This window comes from Mya arenaria, chromosome 8, assembly GCF_026914265.1.
Source record: "Mya arenaria isolate MELC-2E11 chromosome 8, ASM2691426v1".
Classification (NCBI taxonomy): domain Eukaryota; kingdom Metazoa; phylum Mollusca; class Bivalvia; order Myida; family Myidae; genus Mya; species Mya arenaria.
Window position 1 is genome coordinate 38,999,182 of NC_069129.1, and position 24,882 is coordinate 39,024,063.

General features: G+C 34.8%; 1 protein-coding gene across 1 annotated transcript; it reads left to right on the forward strand.

Moving 5' to 3' along the window:
- The first annotated feature begins 608 nt into the window (after positions 1-608).
- On the forward strand, positions 609-20,756 carry LOC128243409 (uncharacterized). The gene is made up of 3 exons (XM_052961185.1): positions 609-667; positions 13,277-13,358; positions 19,913-20,756. Exons 2-3 carry the CDS (start codon positions 13,290-13,292, stop codon positions 20,678-20,680), a joined length of 837 nt encoding a protein of 278 aa, XP_052817145.1. The 5' UTR covers positions 609-667; positions 13,277-13,289; the 3' UTR covers positions 20,681-20,756.
- The last annotated feature ends 4,126 nt before the right edge of the window (positions 20,757-24,882 follow it).

Consider the following 24,882-nt stretch of genomic DNA (forward strand, 5'->3'; position numbering starts at 1 on the left):
CTTTAATGAGCCTTTGTCATCAAGCCACTGTGGACACAAGAGCTGTCACAAAAGCCAAGACAAAAGACTTAATTTATTGCAAAAACAGATAATCTTAAATCGATTTATATGCAGACGAACAGCTATAAAATATTATAACTTATATATATTTATTTATCCGAAATTTATTATATCCGGAAAATAAATTGTATTTACAATATCATACAATTATAGTCAGATAGGTTAGCCAATGCAATGAACTTTTCTATCGTATTGTGTATGCAAATAAAAATATATATGTACCAGGGTCGGTTCTTAATTACCTGATAAAGAGAAAAATTCTTTACAAATCGAAAAACATCAACTGGAATAAACGAGGCAGTCAATGGTTTTACTTTGGATTTGGAGCAGACAACAATGAGTGGTCTCGGGGCCATTAGTTCGTACCAACATGTTGGAGTGATTTCAACAATGCACAATTCTACACCTAGATAAAGCTATATATATATATATAGCTTTATCTAGGTGTAGAATTGTGCATTGTTGAAATCACTCCAACATGTTGGTACGAACTAATGGCCCCGAGACCACTCATTGTTGTCTGCTCCAAATCCAAGTAAAACCATTGACTGCCTCGTTTATTCCAGTTGATGTTTTTCGATTTGTAAAGCATTTTTCTCTTTATCAGGTAATTAAGAACCACCCTGGTACATATATATTTTTATTTGCATACACAATACGATAGAAAAGTTCATTGCATTGGCTAACCTATCTGACTATAATTGTATGATATTGTAAATACAATTTATTTTCCGGATATAATAAATTTCGGATAAATAAATATATATAAGTTATAATATTTTATAGCTGTTCGTCTGCATATAAATCGATTTAAGATTATCTGTTTTTGCAATAAATTAAGTCTTTTGTCTTGGCTTTTGTGACAGCTCTTGTGTCCACAGTGGCTTGATGACAAAGGCTCATTAAAGTCACAATAAATAATTTCAACTAGCCAAAATTATATTTTATACATACTTGAACATGTATATCATCAATATAATACAATGCCATAAACATAAAATGAAATTTGACAAAAATTCAAAATACTCTTACTGTAATACGAAACAAGTGAAGAATGTTCGCCGGGCAGATATAATATATTAACCCTTTCGGGCATGATTGTGCCAAATTGCCCCTTTATCTATTCCCGCATGATTGTTCCAAATTGTCCCTTTATCGATTACCGCATGATTGTTCCAAAATGTCCCTCTATCGATTCCCGCATGATTGTTCCAAAATGTGCCATGCTTATTTACGGTCATTTATTAACATATCTGTTGCTTATTTTTCGCAACAAATGCATTTTTGAGTAATATAAACATCGATAATTATATAAATAACGAAAAAAGATGATGTTCGCAAAATCGCGACTACACGTCACTAGCTATTTAAAACTACCAATAATTAATATCATATAAATATATCCTATTGATCACGTGCTAATGACGTCACCTGTCATGGTTTAGAAATGTGTCAAAATGGCTGATTTACGATGTAGTAAACAAGAGTCTGGCTTGAATAAACACATGTCACTTGTCACTTCTGTTTCCAAAAATAGAATGTTAATCCGGTAATAAAAATGTCCCCTTACGTCTGTTAATCAAAGTTAGTATTTTGTTGTAGATACACGGATTATAATAAAATATATGTGATATGACCCAGTTTGACAGCTGTTAAAACACGTGTTATCTCGATAAATACACAAGAATGTTGTCGTAATTGTCCATGCATTTCAGACCTTGATTTATTGCCTTGTGTTGACAGATTTTAATTATAATATTATTACGGAATCACTAAATTAATTTAAATAGCGATTCTGACTATTAAAAAATCGAGTTGTTCGGCTTGTTGAGGGCAATATCTAGTACGTTCCCAAAGTTTTTTAAACTGTGCCAGTAGCATCCGCGCCTTTTATTTTGATATTTGCAATTATTTTATTCAATTCATTTCAAAACAACGGACATGCACATTTTATTTATGAGAATAATGAATCTGAAATAACATTTGTTGTTTACCTAATTAAATTGTGTTTATTTTTTAACAATGCATGATTTCTGTGATTTGAATATTTGTTATTGTCAAAGCTTTTTAGATTAAACTATGATCACTAGGTTCGAAATTTAATACACTACAAATACTATATTCATTATTTGAATTTCTAACATTATTTTAATCAAAAGAAATACTACAAAATATTAAAGTTGTTATGCAATAGGTGTCAAAGGAAATATAGTATAATATGAAATCAATTGAAACATCTTCAATTTTCACAGGCGTTGTGTTTCTCTATAAATATTCAACCAAATAATTTAGACAACAGAATAAAAATTATACCACTGGATTGGAAATTCATTTACCTACAAACTTTATATTGAACTATAATTGATTAAACCAAAAGAAATACTAGAAAAATAAGTTAGAAATGCATAGGGGGCAATTTTCAATATTCTCCAATAATCTCCTATGCAGTAGGGGTACTTATAGGGGCTTATTATCTATTGGCTACTGGTTATCAATGTACTGATAAGCCATGCAGTGGCAGGCCTAATATGGCTGATTTGACATGAGGGAAAGGGTTAACAAACAATAATAGTAATATATACTGTGAGTTTTGTATTTACGCTTTATACTTCGACCTCTCTAAAGAATATACTATGTACATACATAACATAGTATGTACATAACAAGGCAATTGAAAAATTTAATAGAAGGACTATATTTCTTGGGATCTTGAATTCGTGGATCACCCCACCCACGAAAACCACATTTGTCAAACATTTATGTCCCACAAACATTAATGATTTCACAGTATATACCTAACTTGGTAATGTCATGTGATAACATCGACTAGCCAAATCACGCATAAGGAATGAATTCTACTAGGTAGACATACCTAGTAAAAAAATTAATGGAAAAATACGAAAAAACTGCGAATATAAAATAATTGTAAACTATCTGGTACTTCAGTTAGTAAGTTATAATGCATTGTACACATGGATACCAAGTTTAAGTCAGCTTTTGACATTTTTCTTTTTTTTCGCTATTTCATCATACCTAGTACAGCCCCATTAAAATATTAGTTTCTTTTCCCTTTCAAAAGACCTGATATGGCTGAAATATCAATCTTTTGGGTGTAAATATATATTGCAATAAATCATGACAATTAATATTGCACACTAATCTCTGAATGTGATTAAAAAACAATAATTTCTGAATTAAAAAATACCCAAAACTTTGCATCGCACAATTCATTAGGATGTTGAATGAACCATTACAGGTTCATTTGATTTGGATTTTTTTCTCCAGATTGGGAAAAATAAAAATAGAAAACTGGTGCTACCCACAGTGATTTGATGGGAATGAACTCCTGCTTAATGGGGTCGTTTGACCTGTACAAAATTCAGTGACATTTAACCTACTATATATATTTTTTTCTTCAGATTTATCAAAGGGGTCACTCCTACCATCTATCTAGCATAAAATAACTATGAATTACTGCAGTTTTACAATTTCAGAAAATCTCGAAATATCTAAATGTCCTCTATTAAGGCATTTTGTGATTTTCTGACATTGTATCCGGTAAGATTTAGGGCAAGTTGGGATTTTCACTAATTAATTCTATACCTTTCATTCTGTTGACATTATACTCCACACACTTGTAAACGGCCTTCACACAATTAGGTTAAATAACTCCATATTATCCTTAATACAATATGGCCCTTGATCGACTTAACTCAGATCTCTATTATTGTTCATTCAATGGCCTTCATACTTTTCACAGAAGCCATCAAACAATTAGATAACATAACTCCATATTAACCCCTAAATACAAATTATAGCCCTTGAGTGACTTCTTTTTTATTGCTTTTGACAGGCACATTTATATATTTTTAACCAGGTTTTACCAAGTCAGGTGTTGACACCATTTTTCCAATACATACCGAAGGGACACCAACATTTGAAATCAGGTGTCCCTTCCTGAAATAAGGAGTCTCTTTCTCTTTTTGCATTTTTTCATTGGTGAGCCTGTTTTAATATTCAATTCAACATACAAATACAGTGTATTTTACTTTTCAATTTGTAATTCAAGTATACACCATAATATACATGTTTTTGGTAACAGCATGTAATGACAAGTTAGTAGCACAATGTCAGACATATGAACCTCTGGCAATGGCAGAGAGGTAGATTTGGGTTTCCAAGTCAGTAGATTTAGTTCAAAGCAGTAGAATGTCTAAGTCTCTTTTGTTTTCAGTCAAAAACAAAGATGGATACAATGTAAGCAAAAACTTGAAGTTGTTACTATTCTTAGATTTAGGGTCTTTTCTTATGTCGGTGCTTTGATTGAGAAACAGTAGGAATATTACATCCGGGTGGTGAAAACTGTGAAAGCTGTGTATGCTAATTTTTGCGCCAAAATGTAAAATTATATACATTGATTGAAGATTATTAATAAAACTTGGGGAATTTAATTTCTATAATGTATCCACCAAAGCATTAAATAATATGTCTTTAAAATTAACAAAGAATATTGATTAGTTGGATGCCAATTTACAAAGAGTGATGAATAGTAGGATGCCGTTTTTTTGTGCTGTAAATGTTACTGTAACTACTCGATGGTCGCATCATTAAAGCATCAAAGTCAGCAGTGCTGGCATCTTTTTTGGGTGGTGCTGACACATTAGCAAAATAATTCAACATTATTATTGTACTGATAATAAATGTCTGTCACCTCTGACCTTGTTGATAATGTAAACAACGAAACAGAAGCGTTAACCCGCATGCGCACTGTGAATGACCTGTTTATTGATACATGTAGATTCATGACATAGCTAGACTAGAGTCAAAAAGTGGTGTGTGGGACGTATAAATAAAGTAATTTTTACATGCACTGTCAAGAAATTTAGGGGGACTCAAATTTAGGTAATAAATTGATGAAATGCTATTTATTTACTAATAGTTAGCTTTAATCGGTCAGAATACCGGATCCTGGGACCCTGTTAGTGTCGAACACTGACAAGGTGAAACCTGGTTATTAGAATGACGTATGTCGTTGTTCAGGCATGGCTTGCAGGAGGGTTGCGTCAACTTCACCTATGATATCAAATAATTATACCCCCACAAACAAAGTTTGAGGGGGTATATAGGAGTGGGCTTGTCGGTCGGTCTGTCGGTTTTCATGGTTTCTGGACGATAACTCATGAAAGGCTAGACAGATTTGAAAATTTTTTGGTACACAGGTGTAACATCAGAAGATACAGGTCAAGTACGATATTGGGGCTGGTGGGGTCAAGGTCACTGTTACTAAAAATAGAAAAAACGGTTTCCGGACGATAACTCATGAAAGGCTTGACAGATTTGAACAATTTTTGGTACACAGGTGTAACATCAGAAGATACAGGTCAAGTTCGATATTGGGGCTGGTGGGGCCAAGGTCAAGGTCACTGTTACTAAAAATAGAAAAACGGTTTCCGGATGATAACTCATGAAAGGCTAGACAGATTTGAAAAAATTTTGGAACACAGGTGTAACATCAGAAGATACAGGTCAAGTTCAATATTGGGGCTGGTGGGGCCAAGGTCAAGGTCACTGTTACTAAAAATAGAAAAACGGTTTCTGAACGATAACTCCTGAAAGGCTAGACAGATTTGAACAATTTTTTGTACACAGGTGTAACATTAGAAGATACAGGCCAAGTTCGATATGCAATGGGCTGGTGGGGCCAAGGTCAAGGTCACTGTTACTAAAAATAGAAAAACGGTTTCCGGACGATAACTCATGAAAGGCTAGACAGATTTGAACAATTTTTGGTACACAGGTGTAACATCAGAAGATACAGGTCAAGTTCGATATTGGGGCTGGTGGGGCCAAGGTCAAGGTCACTGTTACTGAAAATAGAAAAACAGTGTCCGGACGGTAACTCCTGAAAGGCTAGACAGATTTGAACAATTTTTGGTACACAGGTGAAACATCAGAAGATACAGGTCAAGTTCGATATTGGGACTGGTGGGGCCAAGGTCAAGGTCACTGTTACTAAAAATAGAAAAACGGTTTCCGGACGATAACTCATGAAAGGCTAGTTTTTCTTGTCAGCAGTGTAACTTCTAAATTACTCAACAGATTTAAATAAAACAATACATGCATGATAAAAGAAGATGCAGTGTGCAGTAACCTTGGAGTTATGGCCTCTTTTCAAAGGAATGGTTTGCCATTCCTGTGTCCAGGCGGCATTTGGGGGTATTCGTCACTCCTGTGACAGCTCTAGTTTTAATTAGGTTTGAAATATAGAGACTTTTCATTGGATTGATTTTTTGGCCCTTAGGGTCAAGGTGCCTGTTACTAAAAATATAAAAGTGGTTGGTACTGAATAAGTAGGTAGGATAACACATTGTGACCAAACTTGGTATACAGGAGGAGTTAATAGAGACCTTTCATGGGATTGCACTTTGGGCCCAAAGGGTCATGGTCTATGTCAAGGTCACTGTTACTAAAAATAGAAAACATTTGGTACTGAATAACTTTTGATACGGTTGACATATTACGACCAAACTTGTTGTTAGAAAGAGTTTATGTAGAAGTTTCATGGGTTTGTGTTTGGGTTAAGGTCATTGTTATTAAAAATAGATCAAGGTTGATACAGAATAAATAGTTAGGTTGACATTTTGTGACCAAACTTGGTATGTAGGAAGTGTTTAAGGAGGACTTCCATAGCATAGGATTGCATTTGTGGAGGCTAGGGTCAAGGTCAAGGTCAGTATTACTACAAGGTCTTGAACAATCTCTTAAGGCCTTACATTGCACGATGTCTTAAGGCCAAACATTGCACGATGTCTTAAGGCTTAATATTACATGATGTCTTAAGGCTTAACATTACAAGATGTCTAAAGACCGTACAGTGCACAATGTCTTATGGCTAAACATTGCACTATGTCTGATGGCCAAACATTGCATGATGCCTTAAGGCCTTACACTGCATGATGTCTTAAGGCCAAACATTGCACGATGTCTTATGGCTAAACATTGCACGATGTCTTATGGCCAAACATTGCACAATGTCTTATGGCTAAACATTGCTTTATGTCTTATGGCTAAACATTGCACGATGTCTTATGGCTAAACATTGCACGATGTCTTATGGCTAAACATTGCACTATGTCTTATGGCCATACACTGCACGATGTCTTATGGCCAAACATTGCACAATGTCTTATGGCTAAACATTGCACTATGTCTTATGGCCAAACATTGCACAATGTCTTATGGCCAAACATTGCACTATGTCTTATGGCCAAACATTGCACAATGTCTTATGGCCAAACATTGCACAATGTCTTTGGCCAAACATTGCACGATGTCTTATGGCCTTACACTGCACAATGTCTTAAGGCCTTACACTGCAAAATGTCTTAAGGCCAAACATTGCATGATGTTTTAAGGCAAAACATTGCATGATGTTTTAAGGCAAAACATTGCATGATGTCTTAAGGCTTAACATTACATGTTGTCTTAAGGCTTAACATTACACAATGTCTAAAAACTGTACAGTGCTTAATGTCTTATGGCTAAACATGGCACTATGTCTTATGACCATACACTGCACGATGTCTTATGGCCAAACATTGCACAATGTCTTATGGCTAAACATTGCACTTTGTCTTATGGCCATACATTGCACTATGTCTTATGGCAAAACATTGCACGTTGTCTTTGGCCAAACATTGCACGATGTCTTATGGCCAAACATTGCACTATGTCTTAAGGCCTTTCACTGCACGATGTCTTAAGGCCAAGCATTGCACGATGTTTTAAGGCAAAACATTGCATGATGTCTTAAGGCTTAACATTACATGATGTCTTAACGCTTAACATTACACAATGTCTAAAAAACTGTACAGTGCACAATGTCTTATGGCTAAACATTGCACTATGTCTGATGGCCAAACTTTGCATGATGCCTTAAGGCCTTACACTGCATGATGTCTTAAGGTCAAACATTGCACTATGTCTTAAGGCCAAACATTGCACGATGTCTTATGGTTAAACATTGCACTATGTCTTATGGACATACACTGCACTATGTCTGATGGCCAAACTTTGCATGATGCCTTAAGGCCTTACACTGCACGACGTCTTATGGCCTTACACTGCACAATGTCTTAAGGCCTTTCACTGCACGATGTCTTAAGGCCAAGCATTGCACGATGTTTTAAGGCAAAACATTGCATGATGTCTTAAGGCTTAACATTACATGATGTCTTAACGCTTAACATTACACAATGTCTCAAAACTGTACTGTGCACAATGTCTTATGGCTAAACATTGCACTATGTCTGAGGCCAAACTTTGCATGATGCCTTAAGGCCTTACACTGCATGATGTCTTAAGGTCAAACATTGCATTATGTCTTTAGGCCAAACATTGCACGATGTCTTATGGCTAAACATTGCACTATGTCTTATGGACATACACTGCACTATGTCTGATGGCCAAACTTTGCATGATGCCTTAAGGCCTTACACTGCACGACGTCTTAAGGTCAAACATTGCACTATGTCTGGTGGCCAATTTATGCATGATGTCTTATTATGCACGATGTCTTAAGGTCAAACATTGCACGATGTCTTATGGCTAAACATTGCACTATGTCTTATGGCCAAACATTGCACAATGTCTTAAGGCCTTTCACTGCACGTTGTCTTATGGCAGGCCAAACATTGCACGATGTCTTATGGCCAAACATTGCACAATGTATCAAGGCCTAACACTGCACAATGTCTTAAGGCCTTACACTGCACAATGTCTTAAGGCCTTACACTGCACAATGTCTTATGGCCAAAAACTGCACGATGTCTTATGGCCTTACACTGCACAATGTTTTATGGCCTTACACTGCACAATGTCTCAAGGCCTTACACTGCACAATGTCTCAAGGCCTTACACTGCACAATGGCTTATGGCCTTACACTGCACAATGGCTTAAGGCCTTACACTGCACAATGTCTCAAGGCCTTACACTTCACACTGTCTCAAGGCCTTACACTGCACAATGTCTTAAGGCCTTACACTGCACAATATCTTAAGGCCTTTCACTGCACAATGTATTATGGCCTTTCACTGCACAATCTCTGGTCAAACATTGCACAATGTTTTAAGGCCAAACATTGCACGATGTCTTATGGCCAAACGTTGCACAATGTCTTATGGCCAAACATGGCCAACCATTGCACAATGTCTTATGGCCAAACATTGCACAATGTCTTATGGCCAAACATTGCACAATGTCTTATGGCATAACATTGCACAATGCCTTATGGCCAAACATTGCACTATGTCTTATGGCCTTACACTGCACAATGTCTTAAGGCCTTTCACTGCACGATGTCTTATTGCAGGCCAAACATTGCACGATGTCTTATGGCCAAACATTGCACAATGTATCAAGGCCTTACACTGCACAATGTATTAAGGCCTTTCACTGCACAATGTCTTATGGCCAAACATTGCACTATGTCTTATGGCCAAACATTGCACAATGTTTTATGGCCAAACATTGCACAATATCTTAAGGCCAAACATTGCACAATGTCTTATGGCCAAACATTGCACGATGTCTTATGGCCAAACATTGCACAATGTTTTATGGCCAAACATTGCACAATGTCTTATGGCCTTACACTGCACAATGTCTTAAGGCCTTTCACTTCACGATGTCTTATGGCCAAACATTGCATGATGTCTTAAGGCCAAACATTGCACAATGTCTTATGGCCAAACATTGCACGATGTCTTATGGCCAAACATTGCACAATGTCTTAAGGCCTTACACTGCACAATGTCTTATGGCCAAACATTGCACAATGTCTTATGGCCTTACACTGCATGATATCTTAAGGCCTTACACTGCACAATGTCTTAAGGCCTTATACTGCACAATGTCTTATGGCCAAACATTGCACAATGTCTTATGGCCAAACATTGCACAATGTCTTAAGGCCTTACACTGCACAATGTCTTATTGCCAAACATTGCACAATGTCTTATGGCCTTACACTGCACGATATCTTAAGGCCTTACACTGCACGATGTCTTAAGGCCTTACACTGCACAATGTCTTAACCTTACACTGCACGGTGTCTTAAGGCCAAACATTGCACAATGTCTTAAGGCCAAACATTGCACAATGTCTTAAGGCCTTACACTGCACAATGTCTTAAGGCCAAACATTGCACAATGTCTTAAGGCCTTACACTGCACAATGTCTTATCGCCAAACCTTGCACAATGTCTTAAGGCCAAACATTGCACTACGTCTTAGGGCCAAACATTGCACAATGTATCAAGGCCTAACACTACACAATGTCTTAAGGCCAAACATTGCACAATGTCTTAAGGCCTTACACTGCACAATGTCTTATCGCCAAACCTTGCACGATGTCTTAAGGCCAAACATTGCACTACGTCTTAGGGCCAAACATTGCACGGTGTCTTAAGGCATTACACTACACAATGTCTTAAGGCCAAACATTGATCTATGTTCCTGTTACGACTGTTTTTTTTTGTCTGAGCTGTCATGCCCACTGCCCAGTACAAATTTTGAAATATCCTGTTATAGATGTATGGCATACAAAGGCAGCATGTCGGGCACAAGACTCACATACAGTGTGGTAGTGGTAGTTCCGCGTGGAGTGTACTGTATCTCTACCCTAAAGGATAAAATCACACTTAATCTCTAGAATGCTGCATATGTGCACATAAAGAATAGGCAATACACAAGCTGTAATTTTTTCATGCACTCAGGGATTTTGAAACACTTTTGCATTGCGCAAAAGACCCGCATTACTGCCATGAAGTTCAAGGTCACACTTAGAGATTATTCATAATGAAATGTTGCATTTATGCACATCAAGTATAGTGGTCATTGAAATTAAGTGGAACAAATGTTTGGCAAATAGAGGTGACGAGTTGGGTGCATGACCCACGTCCCTACTTTGAAGGTCAAGGTCAAATTTATAGGTAAATCCTTATCAAATACTGCATATATGCACAAAGGGTAGAAGTGGTCATATCTGGGCTGTAACTTTATTACGCATGGGGGGATTTCAAATAATATGGTACAAATGTTTGGCTAGTAAATGCAACATTCTTTGTTGAAGACGCTTGTCCTTATTTCTGAAAGTGTCGTGTTCAAATTCCAGGTCCTTGCCTCTTACTTCACAGTTCTTCTACTCTTGATTTGTCAACAATCATCTGGTCAAGCATATAAGCTTAAAGTTTATGTTAGCTTTTCTTGAATGAAGGCATATTCCGACAATCTGTCTGGAACTCCTGGGGCAATTGTCACTTACTGTGATAGATTTTGTTTATTTGAAAATTGTTAAATGGTTATTTATTGAATACATTTTTAGCTCGACTATTCGAAGAATAGGTGGGCTAAACTACTCGCCCCAGCGTCGGGGTCTGGTTAAAGTTTTAGGGCAAGTTGGGATTTTCACTTTTTACGGGAAGTCCAATACCTTTCATTCAATTGAGTTAATACTTCACACAGTTGTTCAGGGCCATCACATGGTGTGGTTAGTTTACTCCATATTATTCTTTACACAGATTATGGCCCCTGATTGACTATGAAACTTAGGTTAAAGTTTTAGGGCAGGTTGGGATATTTATAAATAACTTATATACCCTTTGTTCAATTGACTTAATACTTCACACAGTTGTTCAGGACCATCACACAATGAGGTTACATAACTCCATATTATCCTTAATACAAGTTATGGCCCCTGATTGACTTAGGTTAAAGTTTTAGGGCCGGTTAAAGTTTTAGGGCAAGTTGGGATTTTCACTTAAAACTCCAATACCATTCATTCAATTGACTTAATACTTCACACAGTTGTTCATCACATAATGAGGTTAGATAACTCCATATTATCTTTTATACAAATTATGGCCCCTGATTGACTATGGAACTTAGGTTAAAGTTTTAGGGCAGGTTGGGATATTTATTAATAACTTCTATACCCTTCATTCAATTGACTTAATACTTCACACAATTGTTCAGGACCATCACCCAAAGAGGTTACATAACTCCATATCCTTAAGACAAGTTATGGCCCCTGATTGACTTAGGTTAAGTTTAAGGCAAGTAAAAGTTAAGGGCAAGTAAAAGTTAAGGGCAAGTTGGGATTTAAATAAAAAAAATTCTATACCTTTCATTCAATGCACTTAATAAAATTCAAAATTATTTACGACCATCTTACAAGAAACATAACTCCATTTTAACCCTAAATACAAATTATGTCCCTTGAATATATATATATATATATATATATATATTTAAATTTTTAAAGGCACATTTTTACATTCTTAACCAGTTTTTTTACCAAGGGAAAACAAGGAGGCTATACTTTATTGCCCTTGAATTTTTTTTATTATTTTTTTATATTTTATTTTAATTTCTTTTGAAAGGCATATTTGTATATTCTTTACCACATTTTCATAATGGGAAATCAAGTTATTTGAATGACTTGCGTCATTTTTTGGGTGGTGGGAGGGCAGCATCAAAGTCACCTTATGTATTGAATAATTTTAGTTAGGTTTGACATAAATAGACCAAACGTGGTAATATAACATTGTTATTGTATTCACTTCTAAGTCAAAGCGGCGAAGTCAAGCGCGCTGCCTTATGACAGCTCTTGTTATGTATATAATATATGTACGCATGTTATTCCAAAAAATTGTTTTATTGATAAATGAATGTTTTAGGCCATTTCCATTACCTAGTTAGGGTCATTGCACACAAAACACAGCCTATGTTCTGCCATTGTGTTCTTCCATTGATTCTTTTCAACCAGACACTTTACTGTCATTGTTTTTCCTCAGTCTTTTATGATTGTGAAAGTAGTGGTACTACACACTGAATTGGGAAAATACTAGTCTATAAAGCAATGATATTTATTCATGTTGAAACTATAATTGGTCTGTCAGTTGTTATAGTCACTTTCAGTCTAAAAAAACCTCATATAGGAAGGAAATTTTCAACAGCCAATTAACAAAACCATTGTTGAAAATTATTAGATTACATGGATGTAAAATGTTGTTTTTAGAATAATTTTCCAAATTTTGCTGATACTTGGGTAGGAAAAGCAGTCTTTTGGAAATATGGAATGATAGTCAATTTTAGGTTGAGAAAAGGCACAAGATATACATATATGCACAGTAACATATGTTGTGTATTTTTTCAGAAACTCATGTAAGATGCATCTACTGAGGCAGCAGCTTCCTTCCCTTCTAGTCCAAAGTAGAGTGTGTTGTGTGAAACATATTGTAAGTACATTTAACCTGTATATTTAACCAGGTTTTCAACCAAAACCAGATTATTAGAATGGGGATATGGATGGGTAGGAGGGCCAACAGGTGGCTTGGCGGGCATCAAACATTGGTTTCCGCCAAATAACTTGAGCTGGCATTGATGGATAGTAATGAAAGTTGGTTTGTAAGAAGCTTATGTGAAGAACTAGCTCGGGATTGCTTTTAAGGGGGTGGGGTCAAGATCAAGGTCACAGTTACTAATAATAGAAAAATGGTTTCCACCCAATGAGTAAGTAAGTAAGAATTGATGGATAATGATGAAAGTTTGTGAGTAAGTAGCTTATGTGAAGAGCTAGCTTGGGGTTGCAATTGAGGGGGTTGGGTAAATGTCAAAGTCATTGTAAGTCATTGTTACGTAAAATAGAAAAATGGTTTCCGTCCAATAATCTAAGTTAGAATTGATGGATAGTTATGAAATCAAACTTACTTAATAAACCAAGTTAAGTAACTCTAGTTTGCATTTAATGCAAATAATTGCCCTTTATTATTCGACTTAGTAATTCTGGTTAAGGTTTTGCATGTAAGCACACATGGGTTAATATCTCAGCAACTTCTTGATGTATTGCATTAAGACTTTATACAATGGTACTCAACTATCCAATCTACTTAAATAACCAAGTGAGATAACACTAGTTTGCATTAAATTCATATAATGACCCTTTTTTATTTGACAGAAATTTTGGTAAAGGTTTTGCATGTAACCACTTTTAAGTCAATATCTCAGCGAATACATCATGTATTGCATTGAAACTTTATACTCGACTTAGAAATTCTGGTCAAGATTTTGCATGTAAGCACATATTAATATCTCACCAACTACTTGATTTATTGAATTGAGACTTTATTAACCAAGTTAGATAACTAGTTTATTATCTATTATCTAGACTTAATACAGTGATCCATGCATGTTTCACCAAAACTTTTCAATCCTTACACTGAAAAGCGGTTGAACAGTCGAGGGCGCTGTCTCTGTGACAGCTCTTGTTGAAATGGAGGTGGGGCTCTTCTGATTGCGAAAAATGTGTAATTTTTTAGCTCTACTGGCCAAAGGTTATAAGAGCTTATATGATGCTTGTGAATGCAATAAAGTGTTCAGTTTTGATTGTATCTTTATCAAATGTATACAGTAGTTAGCTTAGTAGTTAGATATACATGAGAGCTCAGTTCCTTTCTTAAACCCAGCCAGATCTGCCCATACATGACTGAATAATGGCCTTTGAAATTTTTAAAATTGCTATTGTAACTATTAAAGAGAAAAAAATACAGTCTAAGAGCAACAACCTGTTTTCAGAGAGTGCAGTGTATTATTTTGTCCAGTGTCAACAATTTCTTATAAACATCACCTCCTTCTTAACCCTCAGGACAATTTTGATGAAATATCACAGGGATATTCATTGGGCAGTGCTATTACAAAATTGTTAAAAAAATGAATTCCATACAGAACTCTGGGTGCCAATACTCCGGTTGCCAATGCAACCAAATAGAAAAACTACAAAACTCTTCTTGTCAAAAGCATGAGGCCTAGACCCTTGATATTTTGTGTGTATCAACATATAGTGGCTCTCTATCAAGTTTTGGCACAGGGGTCAAAACTGGCCCCACCCAGGGGGTTACAATGTTTCTTAAAGTACATAAACATGGATTCAATGCATGTATAATTGAGGAAGACTTATAATGCTGTGTATGTTGGAGGAAGAGTAACTGAAATATTTTTTTGTAATTCTTAAGTGTCTTGGTTCTTATTTATTTTGAATAGCTGATAAAAGGTTTTTAAATTCTATAAAGATGTTGATTCTTAAGAATTTGACTTTACCGTATTAAATACAATTATATTAGGACAACTAATTTTTATACTTTAATCAATTTTCAAATTGTTGAGATAGAGTAAACTTTGCAAAATATTGTTGTCTGATCACTGTGCAGGCAACTGTATCTAGTCTGTCAGTGTGCAGGCAACTGTATCAAGTATGTCAGTGTGCAGGCAACTGTATCAAGTCCTGTCAGTGTGCAGGCAACTGTATCAAGTCCTGTCAGTGTGCAGGCAACTGTATCAAGTCCTGTCAGTGTGCAGGCAACTGTATCAAGTCCTGTCAGTGTGCAGGCAACTGTATCAAGTTGGTCAGTGTGCAGGCTACTATATCAAGTATGTCAGTGTGCATGCAACTGTATCAAGTCTGTCGGTGTGCAGGCAACTGTATCAAGTCCTGTCAGTGTGCAGGCAACTGTATCAAGTCTGTCAGTGTGCATGCAACTGTATCAAGTCCTGTCAGTGTGTAGGCAACTGTATCATATCCTGTCAGTGTGCAGGCAACTGTATCAAGTCTGTCAGTGTGTAGGCAACTGTATCAAGTCCTGTCAGTTTAAAAGGGTTGGTTGATTTTAAGCTCTATTGGTCAAAGGCAAGAAGAGCTTTGAGATGGTGCACTGTTCTTCGTTCGTGTGTCATCTGTATACAATTGCTTGTGAAAGTCAAATTATGCCCCTGGGGTCAAAAACTGGCCACCAAGGTTCACTGTAAACTTACTTTTGAAAATTATCTTGTCTGAGACCGCTAGGCCCAGACCTTTAATAATTTATTGTAGCATCATTTAGTGAGCCTTTACTAAGATTGTTCAAAATATGCCCCTGGGGTCAAAGCTGGCCTCACCCCATTTTGACCTTCACTCTCTTTTTGAAGGTACAGCAAGAAATTTGGACCTTATGCACAATTTTGAAAACAAATATCTTTGTTGTGCTTGGATGACCTTGACTGTGACCTTTTCAAATACCAATTATGCTTACAGTTTCTAAAACAAATATCAATGTTTCCCTTGGATGACCTTGACTGTGACCATTTGACCTGTACTTTGTTATTTTTGAAGCTACAGCAATAAAATTTGGACCATGTACAGTTTTGTAAACAGATATCAATGTTGTCCTTGGATGACATTGACTGTGATATTTTGACCTACTTTGTTAATTTTTGAAGCTGCAGCAATGGAATTTGGACCATGAGTACAGTGTAGCAAACAAATATCAATCTTGTCATTGGATGACCTTGACTGTGACATTTGGACCTACATTCTTATTTTAGAAGCTACAGCAATGTCGAATGAAAGAAAAGACCATGTGTACAGTTTTGCAAACAAATATTAATCTTGATATTAGAAGACCTTGAACTACTTTCTTATTTTTGAAGATACAACAATGAAATCTTAATCATATGTACAGTTTTAAAACAAAATATCAATGCTTTTCTTAGATGACCTTGATTGTGACCTTTTGACCTAGACTGACAGTATTTTTTTATTTCAACCATGTGTACTGTATTGCAAACAAATAGCAATATTGACATGAACAGGTGACTATATGAATACTCCCATTCCTCTATACAAAAACATCTTTATTATTATTGTTTAAAACAGGAATAAGGAATTTCAAACAAAAAAAAACCCTATAATTTTACATTTATGTATGGGACTAAACTTTGGCCCCAAACTGTATTAATATTTCATCCATGGTGACATTGCAAAATTACATTTCATAATTTTATATCATTCTAAATACGAATTATGGCCCTTGATCAACTTAGAAAGTTTGGTTGAAGTTTTAGGGCAACTTTGGGTTTTAACTCAGATCTCCAATACCATTTATTTAATGGACTTCATACTTCACACAATTGTTCACTGCCTTTCTTAGACAAAGCATCATATAATTGATATATAATTCATATAATGTTATGGAAGTTTCAATTAAACCATGTTTGTAATCACTTTAAATATTTAAAAATGGCTTATCCTGTCATCATAAGTATGAAACATTTGTCAGACATTTATTTGGAAAATATAAATTCATACATAATACAAGTAAGATATTAGAGAATTCATGTCAGGGTTTTAATATCAAGATTTAGAGCTTCCTTGCCATTGAAAGATTTTTTCTGAAATGTGAAAGTTGAGGTTGCTACAACACTTAGAAATTTTCAATTATGTTATTAATTTGCAACTATAACTTGCCAATTTATATTCAAATGAATCATTTTACTTCAATACTAGTTGTAACGTAAACATAGACCTAAAAGTAACATTTCACTAGGTTGTGATGTTTTGAACTTTGACTTTCACCTTGGAAAGTTTCCCCCAAAATCATTAAAGTTTTTATCCCCCGCTAAATTGAAGGTTTCAGGAGGGGGATATTGTTTTGGCGTTGTCCGTCCGTCCATCATTCTGTCCATCCGGTACCATATCTTGGTAGGTATTGATCAGAAAATTTTCAAACTTGTCAGAATGTTCCCCTTGATCAGATCTCGACCACTTGTTAAAGAGGGTCACATGGGGTCAAAAGTCACTTGGTCAAATCTTAGAAAAATCTTTGGAACACACTAGAGGCATTATACATGGTCAAATATTCATGAAACTTAATCAGAATGTTTTCCTTGATGAACTCTTGGTCGTCAATAAAACTGGGTCACATATGATCGAAAATTAGGTCACTAGGTCAAATCTTAGAAAAATATTGTCCGGAACCATATCATAATAATGATTGGTCAAGTTATGTTCAAAATTGGTCATGATGTAGCCCTTAATGAAATATTGACCACTTAAAAAAGTGGGTCACATGAGGTTAGTAACTAGGTCACTTGGTCAAATCTTAGAAAAATCTTTGAAACATACTAGAGGCATTAAACATGGTCTAATTTTCATAAAACTTATTCAAAAAATTTTCCTTGATGAAATCTTGGTCTTATTTAAAACTGGGTCACATGATCGAAAATTAGGTCATTAGGTCAAATCTTTTTTTGTCCGGAATGGAAATGATTGGTCGGATTATTTTCAAACTTGGTCATGATGTACCCCTTGATGAAATATGGACTGCTTGTAAAAGTGGGGCACATGGGGTCATAAACTAGGTCACTCGGTCAAATCTTAGAAAAATCTTTAAAACACATTAGAGGCATTATGTATTGTCTAATATTCATGAAATTTGATCAGAATGTTTTCCTTGATGAACTCTTGAGCATGTTTTAAACTGGGTCACATGTGATAATAAATTAGGTCACTAGGTCAAATCTTTCAAAAATCTTGTCAAAAACTATTTTATGCTGGTGATTGGTTGGATTTTGTTCAAGCATGGTCAGAATTTTCTCTTGGGTTAAATTTCGACTGCGTTTTAAAAGTGGGTCATATGGGTAAAAACAAGGTCAATAGGTCAAATCTTAGAAAAAATATTGGGAACACACTAAAGGCAATCTAATATTCATGAAACTCAATCAGACTGTTTTCCTTTATTGTTGTTGAATAGTTCGAAACTGGGTTCCATGGGGTCAGAAACCAGGTCAGTAGGTGAAATCTTTGAAAGATTGTGTCCCTAACCAAACATTGGTATTGAATAGTCAGTTATGTTCAAATTTGGTCAGAATTTTTGCCTTAATGAAATCTTTTAAGGGTTTTAAAATTGGTCACATGGGGTCAAAAACTAGGTCAATAGGTCATATCTTACAGAAATCTGAGGGGCAATACATCTGCTCTAATTTCCACGAAACATAATCAGAATGTTTGCCTCGATGAAATCTTGGTTTAGTTTGAAACTAGTAGGTCATGTGGGGTCAAAAATGAGGTCACTGGGTCAAATCTTTAAAAAAAAATGTGGACACTCTAGAGGCTATATTTTTGCAATATCTGGACCAATCTTCATGAAACTTGATCAGAATGTTTGCCTTGATAAAATCTTAGATAAGTTTGGAACTGGGTAACATGGAGTTATAAACTAGGTTTATTTCAATTCTAAATGCTACATTATATACATTTTTTTTTTTTCAAACAGTTGCAATCAAACTCAAACTCATATATATATTTCACCAACAATTGATTTCCATCCCTTTCAATCCCTTGACTTAGCCCAATCAGGCGGGGGATATCAATTCAACGAATTTGCTTGTTGTTCTTCCAAGGACTCAATTTTTGGAAGTTTTAACCCAATTGTAGGAAATAATATACTTCTAAACTTCCTTTATAGCAGCCCTGTTAATCCCTACAAAATTTACTGTATAGTAATTGTATCATTATTTTTGATTTTACTTTAAAGTGACACTCTTCAAATCCAATACATTATACATACACATGTATAACTAACATCAATTTTGACTGATAAACCTTCAACTACTTACTAAATGATGCATTTATGGAATATATTAATTACTGATAACAAGATTGTAACCGTGTATTTAATAGCAGAAATATCAAAAATATATTTAATGCTTAAAGATTTACTGTGTTCTACTACAGTCTCTTAAGTAGAAATACCATGTTTTATGCTCATTTCCTTCAATTTAAACTCGGTATCCTTCACATGAACCATATTGTTATCGACATTTATTCATCTTTTATGGAATATTAAAACAATATTAATTGTGGTAAAATCATATTTGGGAGTAAGAATGCATCTTTAATGTTTGAGTATGATGTTTTCTTGTTTTTTAATTCGATTGTTATCATACATTTAAAAATATATTTATTTTTTATTTATTGCAGTGTTACCAGAGATACCATTGTCTGATAAAGGGAGTGTACTCCGGAAGCAACAGCATTTCTGCTCATACAAAATGTTTAACCACAAGAAAATTATCTTATAAGATCCTCATACCTGCATTGCAAGAAGACAAAGTTCTCAGTGGATTTAAACTAGTGTTTGCAAACAAGAATGCAGACTCTATTGTTGTTCAAGCATTTCTTTGGAACATCTGCCTTGCATCATGTTTGTGCCTGGTTTTCTTTGTGCATACAATCTTTATCAGTTATAAGGAGGCAGCTGAAAAAAAGCTTGGAATTAAAGATGATTTTGCCAAGGACAGAGATGAATGTGATCTTGCCAAGAACAGAGGTGAAGATGATCTTGCAGAGAATGTCAAAAAAGTTGTTGAATTTGATCCAGTAATAACAGTAACTGTGTTTGCAGGTTTAGGGATTTTGTTTGGATTTCTTCACATACTAATGTTTCAGACTAATTTACTGAGAATGTATTACAATTCTAGAAAAGATGCATTCTGTGCAGTTATATTGAAAGATGGCTTGTATAAAAGGTATATTGAATTTAAACCTGACGAGGTAACTGTGCTGAAAATAACGCAACCTCGTGTAATTGGTAAATCTCCTCTTGAGCATGTGCGTGTGAGAGCTGAAGAATTTGAATTGACTAGAGACGCATTTATGCAGCCGAGATATCACAAAATTTTCTATGGATTTAAAATGAAAATCCCACAACAGCAGAAAATGTCAGACACACCTGAAAATGAAAGATGAAGCTTAGGTTAATTTTTGAATTCATTGTCAAACAGATTTTAAACTTTTGTTACAGAAGATCATATTATTTCAACTTTATATTTGTTGTTTTTTTATCGCCCTGATAGGGGGGGGGGGGGGGGGCTTATAGTTCTTGCACTGTCAATCCGTATGTATGTCCATACATATATGTTACTATTGTGTCTCAACTTAAGCTCAATTTTATTCAAATCTTGAGCAAAGTTCACAAAAATGTACATCAGTATTTTGCACATTGCATTTGTGATCTAACCTAAAAGGTCAAGGTCACACTAATCAATATCACTATGACATGGACAATTCTGTGGCATTTTCCATGTTCCAGTGACAGTTCTTGCCGTTTATGATAAATAATCATTGCCAACTTTGGAGCTTATCAGGGTAACGACGGTCTCTATCGATTTCTTCTCTCAGTGCAATAGTAGCGTTAAGATACGCTAGTTTAGCACTTATTTATCAACTGGACGCAGTGTAAGATTAAGGCAGGTAAGAAATACAGAATTTATGAGGGTCATAAAGTTGACCCGTCCTTTTATTATAAGTTGCGATAGAAAATTTCAGTTTCGGAGGATTTTAGATTTAGCCATTATTAGGTGGGGTTGTTCTATAGGGGAAACGTTAGTGATAAAGTACTAAAATATCAAATCATCTCTGATAAACTTACTTCTTTTACATATTTTATTCCGTGTCTTTTTGTTGAAGTCTATAATTGATCGTTTATCAAGACATTTAATAGGGGCCATTTCCACACCTTTATTTTTACAGTTTAGTAATTTTTCTAACAGTGTAACACAAAATTGGGTGTGGAATATCGGAAAGGAACAGCTAAAATGAAATTTTAACAGCAGTTGCTATCATTAAGTACCGGTCTTGAACGACACAAGTTAAAAGGTCATTAATGTTGTATTGACAATAAGACAGATATACCCTTTTATACCATAACAACACGTTGATTTATTGACATTTTGACACGTTAGGAAAACCTAGTGCACTCGTTACTAACATATGCTGACAAAAATCCATGTTACACAATTTTTGCCTAATCATTTTAATTATATTTATCCTAAATTTATAAACATGTTTGGTTGAGTGCAAAATGGCTGACCAAAATGTTTACGATTAAGAATTAGAACTTAAGCAATTATTAGGACAGAGATGAAGGTGATCTTGCCAAGAACAGAGGTGAAGATGATCTTGCAGAGAATGTCAAAAAAGTTGTTGAATTTGATCCAGTAATAACAGTAACTGTGTTTGCAGGTTTAGGGATTTTGTTTGGATTTCTTCACATACTAATGTTTCAGACTAATTTACTGAGAATGTATTACAATTCTAGAAAAGATGCATTCTGTGCAGTTATATTGAAAGATGGCTTGTATAAAAGGTATATTGAATTTAAACCTGACGAGGTAACTGTGCTGAAAATAACGCAACCTCGTGTAATTGGTAAATCTCCTCTTGAGCATGTGCGTGTAAGAGCTGAAGAATTTGAATTGACTAGAGACGCATTTATGCAGCCGAGATATCACAAAATTTTCTATGGATTTAAAATGAAAATCCCACAACAGCAGAAAATGTCAGACACACCTGAAAATGAAAGATGAAGCTTAGGTTAATTTTTGAATTCATTGTCAAACAGATTTTAAACTTTTGTTACAGAAGATCATATTATTTCAACTTTATATTTGTTGTTTTTTTATCGCCCTGATAGGGGGGGGGGGGGGGGGGGGCTTATAGTTCTTGCACTGTCAATCCGTATGTATGTCCATACATATATGTTACTATTGTGTCTCAACTTAAGCTCAATTTTATTCAAATCTTGAGCAAAGTTCACAAAAATGTACATCAGTATTTTGCACATTGCATTTGTGATCTAACCTAAAAGGTCAAGGTCACACTAATCAATATCACTATGACATGGACAATTCTGTGGCATTTTCCATGTTCCAGTGACAGTTCTTGCCGTTTATGATAAATAATCATTGCCAACTTTGGAGCTTATCAGGGTAACGACGGTCTCTATCGATTTCTTCTCTCAGTGCAATAGTAGCGTTAAGATACGCTAGTTTAGCACTTATTTATCAACTGGACGCAGTGTAAGATTAAGGCAGGTAAGAAATACAGAATTTATGAGGGTCATAAAGTTGACCCGTCCTTTTATTATAAGTTGCGATAGAAAATTTCAGTTTCGGAGGATTTTAGATTTAGCCATTATTAGGTGGGGTTGTTCTATAGGGGAAACGTTAGTGATAAAGTACTAAAATATCAAATCATCTCTGATAAACTTACTTCTTTTACATATTTTATTCCGTGTCTTTTTGTTGAAGTCTATAATTGATCGTTTATCAAGACATTTAATAGGGGCCATTTCCACACCTTTATTTTTACAGTTTAGTAATTTTTCTAACAGTGTAACACAAAATTGGGTGTGGAATATCGGAAAGGAACAACTAAAATGAAATTTTAACAGCAGTTGCTATCATTTAGTACCGGTCTTGAACGACACAAGTTAAAAGGTCATTAATGTTGTATTGACAATAAGACAGATATACCCTTTTATACCATAACAACACGTTGATTTATTGACATTTTGACACGTTAGGAAAACCTAGTGCACTCGTTACTAACATATGCTGACAAAAATCCATGTTACACAATTTTTGCCTAATCATTTTAATTATATTTATCCTAAATTTATAAACATGTTTGGTTGAGTGCAAAATGGCTGACCAAAATGTTTACGATTAAGAATTAGAACTTAAGCAATTATTATGAACATGTTGACTCGATGTAGATATGTAAATTATTATCTTTGAATTCCCTTATTTATTATGTTTCATGGCCCATATGTATTTCCAAAATTGCCAATGAAACTTGAAGCATTAATATTTTATAAGAAAAGAGTTACGTTTTAACTGTAATAGTGATTGCGGTTAAAAATGGGAATCTTTTTTTGCTAAATATATTACTTTATATTTTTACACAAAAAATATGACATTGCTTTACTACATATAGATGAATAATCGAGTGTGATATATTATTTAAGTAATATGATAATGATAAAAGAAAATGAAAAACTTCGTTGCACATGTCATATCCAGTGTCATAACCTTGCCGATGGATTATTTCTATCCTGCTGTGAATACGCCGCGGGGTAAAAAGCCATAAAACCATTACCGTACAGTTGAATACACAATTTTTGAGCATCGATTTTCTACAAATGTTACATAAATGTTCACAAAGGACCAAAAGATATTTTAAAATCCATTATTTCGAAAAGTGCATTTAAACGAGAAAAGAATTCTTCATCCTAATCCGTTGGTAGCTAAGCGATCGGTTGTCTATAATAACTTTAAATAACAAAACAATTTTTAGCTCCTTCTTATTTCAATGTAACTTTTAATGACCAACAAAACCCTTAAAAAGGACCGAAATGTAAAAATCATACAATTAATACAAAACCATCATCTTCAAGGGCAAGAATTATCCTAACATATATGTAGGAAGTAAGTTGATCTGTTGAAAGACTAAGTCGTGAGAACTGTTTAACGATATTTTCCCTATATAACTCTATACGCACTTTCGCTTCAGCGGATTTCTCCAAAGTTGGCAATGATTACTGGTATTATTGATTGTTGTATGTTAAAGAGAAATAAACATTGTATAAAACATTTCAGATAAAAATGTGTCTCTTAAGACTGGCAATTCTTTTGAATCTAGTCCCATCGAAATTTTGTCGGAATTAAATGTATAAAACATTTTAAGATAAAAATGTGTCTCTTAAGACTGGCAATTCTTTTGAATCTAGTCCCATCGAAATTTTGTCGGAATTAAATAATTAATTTCCTTGTTAAACCCTATGGCCCTTTAAGAGACTTGGTTATGTTTTATTAGGTCACATGTTTCAAGAAAAAAATGATTATGTGTGAAATATGAATAAATTGCTTGTGTTAATGATAAAACATCATCAAATTAGATCCCAAAAGTGTTAGTAACATGGTTGAGCATTAAAGTAGATTAAGGCATTACTAGAAAAAAATCATATAAGTATCCTACAGTTACTATTTGAGCCGCATCGCGCGATTTTGGGCATTCGGACATAATTATTACAAATAAAATAATCATAAATAAAAATGCCAAAAATTATGATTTTTTCTATGTATATCAATTTTTCCCAAACTTCTTTT

What these genes read in the sequence shown, in the direction of transcription:
- LOC128243409 (XM_052961185.1), top strand. Translation starts at nt 13,290, where the DNA reads ATGCATCTACTGAGGCAGCAGCTTCCTTCCCTTCTAGTCCAAAGTAGA. An exon ending in TGTGTTGTGTGAAACATATT is followed by an intron (nt 13,359 to 19,912) that starts GTAAGTACATTT and finishes TATTTATTGCAG; the next exon opens with TGTTACCAGAGATACCATTG.